We start from the raw sequence: 5,654 nt of genomic DNA on the forward strand, positions 1-5,654 counted from the left end.
AAAAAAAAAAAAAAAAAAAAAAAGGACAAAAAGAATCAGAACCCAGCTCCCTAGTGCAGCGCGGAAGATGCCTCTGCTGAGACCCAGCAGGAGCAGCACAGGATGGACTTGCTGGCACCGCCCTGCATCTGCAGTCTGAGGGCACCACGTCACCACTCTCCAAACCAAGCCCCTCCTGTGTGAGGTGCGGGCACTGGGTGCACAGCTCCCGCGAGCCTGGCCAGGGGTTGTGGGGGAGCCCGGCCTGCCCACTCCCATTCCTGGGCAGGGTGGGGGGCCAAGGGACGGGACTCTGGCACCTAGAGGAGACACACAGCAGCCTGAAGAGGCTCCGACTCATGGGACACTGAATCAGGAGAGCCGTGCGTCCTTGCCACGCCGGGGAGTCCCAAGCAGGAGGCCGGAGAAGCTCACCCTGGGGCAGCCTCATCTCCCACTCAGCCATGACTGCCGCAATGTCCCAGGATGCCCTGTCCTGTGGCTAGGCAAGGTGGCCCAGGTCACCCTTCAGGAAACAGCGAGAGGTTAGACTGTGCCCCCACTGCCGTCCTAGCCCACCGCCCCACCCGACCGAGCAGGGCTGTGACCCGTCCTGGCCGAGTCCCGCATCCACTCTCACACGGATCCCGAACCTGTCTACAACCCTTCTCCTCCGTGATCGGCAGACAACCGCCATGAAGACGTGTTAGCGTGACACCTGGGACCACGGGAGAAGTCCGTGTAAACTGAACCGTGCACTAAATCTTCAGGGATGTTTCTGGACGGCTTTCCTTCATCACATGCACGGCTGCTGCTCTGAGAGCCTGGCCACCGTGCTGGAGGATCGACCACCTTCCCTCGCCAGAGACCTGCACCTCTGCCCTCACTGCGCCCGGCCCAGACACCGGCGACACACTCGCACGGGAGTGCGGCCCTCCCCGTGAGGTGGAGCTCTCAGCAGAGGGGACGGAGGGTCAGCTGAGGGGCCCAAGAGCCATCACGTGTGCACAGCAGGGATGCCAGCTTCTCGTTAAGAACCAACCTGAGCAGGGCCCTTGATAGTCAGCGGCCCTTGTCCTGCCCCACCTCGGTGCTCCCGTCTGGCTCGGCCAGTCAGCTCCACTGTTGGACGGTCACACCCCGCACTTTCAGGGCCTGACCAGGCATGAGAACAAAGAGCAAAAGCTCCAGCCGGGGACAGACTTGGGGACCGAGAGGGGAGCTCAGCGCCTGTGCACCGCGACCAGAGCTCATGCCTCAGCACACGGAGTCACCCCAGGAAGACCCGGGCCAAAGGGACACAGTAGTATAAGCTGACTCCAGTGTGGTATCAAACAGCACACCAGGCCCGACGACCCACTCGGAACTCTCAAGAAAGCCACTTTGAAACCTGCGGCCTCTGAAGCCTCAGGCACATGAATGCTCGCCTGAGACAGAAAGAGCCGCGTGCCCACCTGCAGCACCTGGCTCCCGTTGGGGCTGCACTGGCAGAAAGAGCGGCCTCTCGCCCTCAGGCACGCCCCACGGTCACGACGGGCCACACGACGCGGACGCACGTGTCCCCGCCGAGCGAGTTCCTGCCGGCTGCGGGACACGGGCCGGGAAGTGGCTAAACAAGCCTCGGCGCCGTCAGGAACTGCATGAAGTGCTGAGCACAACACCCCGACAGGTGGTGTCAGCCGGACCGGCGAGCGACGTCCCAGCACTTCCGCCAACGGCAGTGCCTGACGTGACCCCACCTGCCTCCGCACAGCCCCCAGGCCGAGGAGAGGAAGGCGGCTCCCCTGCTGCTGAGGCGCACATCCCGAGGACAGTCGGCGAGAGACGGACAGCGAAACGAGCAACAGGACAGTTCTGAATTACGGCTGCTTCGAACAAAGTCAGAAACGCCTCCCCAGTCTGCCCAGGCCGAACGGCACGTGCTGTACCTCAGTCTTGCTTCGAAGAGACCGTTTCGAATGTGGCTATGAGACTGCTCAGTCTCTGCTGTGAGAGACTGTCTCCCCGGGAGACTTTCTCAGATTGGAAGGGTCTGTGCTCCTTTACAGACGCTAGTACTGAGGGCGCCAGTGGGTTCCTGGCGTAAGTCCACTTTAGGGCCAGCCTGCCTTTTCCCCAACTGAAATGTATTCCACGTTAGTCACTTCAATGAAGATACAGGAACTTTAAAAAGGGAATTGCATGTTCCCCAGCTGACACAGTTAAACCAAACGTCAGGGCCAGTGAGCATTCAGAGCCCACACGGACCGAAGCGAGAGCAGCTAGCCCTCCAGGCTGCCGCAGTGGCTCCCACAAGGACAAAGCTAATGGGAGCCCTCTTTCCTCAAATGCACGGGGCAAAGCCAGTGGCGCCGACCTTCCCGTTCACACGTCCGCACCATCTACACAGACGCTGGTAGCTGGAGAGCGGGACGGCCCGACGGGCATGGGCTCACGAGTGGAAGAGCCACGTGGGACACCGCTAGGCTGCCCTGCGACGCAGGCGCAACCCCATGTCGGCCTACAGCGGCACACCCAGACGGTGGGACACAGGCTGGGGGAGGCCGAGGGCGGGACGGAGGGAGCGGCTGTGTAAGGTCTCTTGTAGGGGTGACACGGGCTCCAGGGCTAGAGAGCGAGGACGGCCACACGGCTGGTGGCCACTGAAACCCACGGGAAAGTGTGCTTTACGGTGACCGGTGTCACAGGACGTTAATGAGGTCAGGGTTACAGCGTCGCCCCCTTCCTCCCCTCCACCCTGCCCCCAGACCCCACGGTCCCTGGTGGGGGCAGAACCGATGTCCGAGAGCGACCCTGCTCTGTGTGGCAGGCGGTCATGACCCCAGCAGAGGTGTCCTTCCTGCCAGGTAGAGGGACCTCCAGCATGCTGTGCAGCAACCCCAGGGCAGAAGCAGGGACAGGAAGGCCTCCCCAGCTCTCACCAGTAAGCGGAATCAGGCTTTGGGGTGCCCCGACCACAGCTAAGGCCGCCTGAGGCCTGGCTCCCTCCTCGCCACAGTAACGTGGTTACAGGAGCTGGGCCACCAGGGTAAGCAGTGCCAGTCAGTCACCAAGCGCACACTGTCCCTGGGGCACGAAGCCTCTGAAAGGCCAGTCAGGCTAACCACAGGTCAAGGACCACTTCAGATCCTTACAGAGACCAGGGCCTTCCCTCCCCCGAGGACTCCCAGAAACCTGGCTGGAGGCTCAGCAACACCCACGCACCCCGTCCGACCTGTCGGAAGGCGCAGCACAGCTGCACGATGGGCCCAACGTAAAGCCCACCATCGAGCCCAGAGGCCGCTCTGAGCGTCTAGTCAAGCCCCACCACAGAGAGGCGAAGGCCTGAGGGCGGAGCCAGCGAGCGGGCAGAGCCTGCGAGCACCCGCGAGCCGTGACGCGGGAAGGCTCCCTGCCGATGGGTGGAGAGCGGCCGGTGCTAGCTGGGCGTGTGAGCGTGGCTGAGCGGGCTCCGTACGGCTGCGTGGGGGCGGGCAGTGCCCACTCTGGGGAGGAGGTGAACTACAAAACCGTGCTGACTGAAGTTCCTCTCTGAACGGAGGAATTGCAAGTGACCTCCCTTGTTGTTTTGTACCGTATCACTTTAGAAAAACAAACGTGTGGCGTCTCTGTAAAGCGAGCTCGCTGTCCCTGTGGCCACCTGGCCGAAGAAAGCCGCGGCGCGGGACGCACCTTCCGAGTTCAAGGTGATCAGGGTGACGTTGCTCCCCACGCTCGGACCGCCCGACTGGCCGCAGCTGGACACGGAGTCGCTGGCCTCGGACCCGCTCTCGCCGTCCTCGTTGTGGCTGTCCTCCTGACCTGGCACCTTCACCACGATGGTGTTCTGCCGACGCCCCGGCACAGCGCTGGCGGGAGACAAACACACGGGCCAGGGTCGTGAGAGCGGGCACCGTCGGCCCAGGCCGCGCCCGCATGCTCCTCCGCCCGGTTCTCTCGGACCCGCCTGCATGCCGGGTCACAGGGCCGCCCTATGCCTCCATGCAGGCTGGTGGCGCCCTGGATGCGGGCAGGGTCGGGCTGAGAGGCCGTACAGGACGAAACGTGAGCATTCCTGTCACCAAAGCACTGATATCCTCACTCCCTGTGGCTTAGGCCCCAAATGCGGTTTTCTGATGTTGGGGGCTTCCCTGTAAAACACGGGTGCTGGGAGAGGGACCACGGCTTCTGAGATGGTGTGGGGCAGCGGGGACAGGGTGCCCGGAGGCCTAGACAGGGCACCTCTCCTGCAAGACGCTGGGACCCCCAGGCTCTGCACCAGGCCCGCAGGGGCGGCTCAGAGAGCCAGCAGAGCCCCGAGAGCATCCCACTGCAAGGAGTCCAGCGGCAGCCTCAAGATGGCACCAGCCAACACGGCCACGGTCCAGCTCCGGGGGCTCAGTGAGGAGCTCTGCAGACCTGTCACCTCTACGACCCTTTCGGCACCCTCCGTGGGACTGGACTGCTGGGCACCCGCAGGGAGGAGGCCGTTTCTGAGTTTGCGAGTCAAAAATAAGGTGTTAAACCACCAGCCCACCAGGGCGTGGGGGAGCCGCCCCACTCGCAACGCCTGGGTGGACCTGCAGAACTGTCCCAGTTGAGCTTGCCAACCCCTAACCGTAGGGGGAGCCAGGAACTCTCCTGGGCCCAGTCCTCGCCACCCACAGAAGCTTGTTCCAGGTCCACGCCCACCCTCCACCCCACCAGACCCTGCAGACACCGCTGCTAGCCCAGAGAACAGCCAAGTTCAGAATGGAAAGGGGAACAGAGCTGGAGGAGGGCCGTTGGGAGAAGCCAGGCAACTGCAAAGACGCGGGGCAGAGACACGGCACGAGGCCCTGGCGGGGTTCCCGGGGAAAGTCGAGCCCAGGTGTTGGGCAGGGCCATCAGCCACGTCCGCCACCTTCCTCTGGGGGTGACAGTGGCTTCTGTCCACTCCCACTTCTGACCAAGGTTTATTTAAAATGTCTCAAAAGAAAAGGTGCAAGACAAAGTCATGACTTCAACACGCCCGCGTCCCTAGCACGTGCGATGGGGCGTCTCGTTACCTGGAGCTGCTACACGAACAGGCAGAGGGGAGGGCCCAGGGACCAGGCCGGTGGGCGGCGCCATCACTGCGGGGACACGCCCTCCCTCACCACACACAGCAGCCGCACAGAGGCCCTCGCCGCTCCCGCTCCCGCTGCGTGTGGCCCCCAGCCAGGGCAGGCACTGGGTGTCGTCGCCTGCCCCAGCACCGATCTCCAGGACTGCGGCTCGGCCGGCGACTGGCTCCGCCCACACCCACGGAGGTCGGGACAGTGACCGACTGGGGGACCCTGACAGTGAGTGCAGGGAGTGGGCGGTGCCGTGCTACTGACTTGCTAAGGACACTGTCCGGGGAATCCGGTGCCCTGCTGCTCAAGGGGTCTTCCATCGTGGCTACAACGGCGTTCTGCCGGTCATTGTTGAGTATTACTGTAGTCTGGGGGACGACGCTACGGAACAAGAGAATCACAGAGAAAAAGAAGACCTTAAAACAGCGACACTCACTGTCACAGCACACACGAGAAATTACAGTCCACACCCAGCAACCCGCCTGCAGCCGGCAGGTGGCCCTAGGACACCTCGCGGCCCCTCTGGAAAGGACAAGCGGCAGAGGCCGGGGCTGCCGTGGTGGGAGTGCCACATGCCCTGCGGGTACTCTCGGCTACCCA

At 63.2% G+C, this 5,654-nt stretch overlaps 1 protein-coding gene across 1 annotated transcript in view; it reads right to left on the reverse strand.

Moving 5' to 3' along the window:
* BANP (BTG3 associated nuclear protein) overlaps nucleotides 1-5,654 on the reverse strand; it is a 94,749-nt gene that overhangs the window by 40,638 nt on the left and 48,457 nt on the right. Inside the window, exons 5-6 of the mRNA XM_006152543.3 lie at nucleotides 5,319-5,435; nucleotides 3,652-3,827 (exon numbers count right to left, since the gene is read on the reverse strand). Coding sequence (XP_006152605.1) covers nucleotides 3,652-3,827; nucleotides 5,319-5,435 — 293 coding nt within the window. The remainder of the gene's footprint in view (nucleotides 1-3,651; nucleotides 3,828-5,318; nucleotides 5,436-5,654) is intronic.

Source organism: Tupaia chinensis, unplaced genomic scaffold, assembly GCF_000334495.1.
Source record: "Tupaia chinensis unplaced genomic scaffold, TupChi_1.0 Scaffold000355_1, whole genome shotgun sequence".
Taxonomy (NCBI): domain Eukaryota; kingdom Metazoa; phylum Chordata; class Mammalia; order Scandentia; family Tupaiidae; genus Tupaia; species Tupaia belangeri.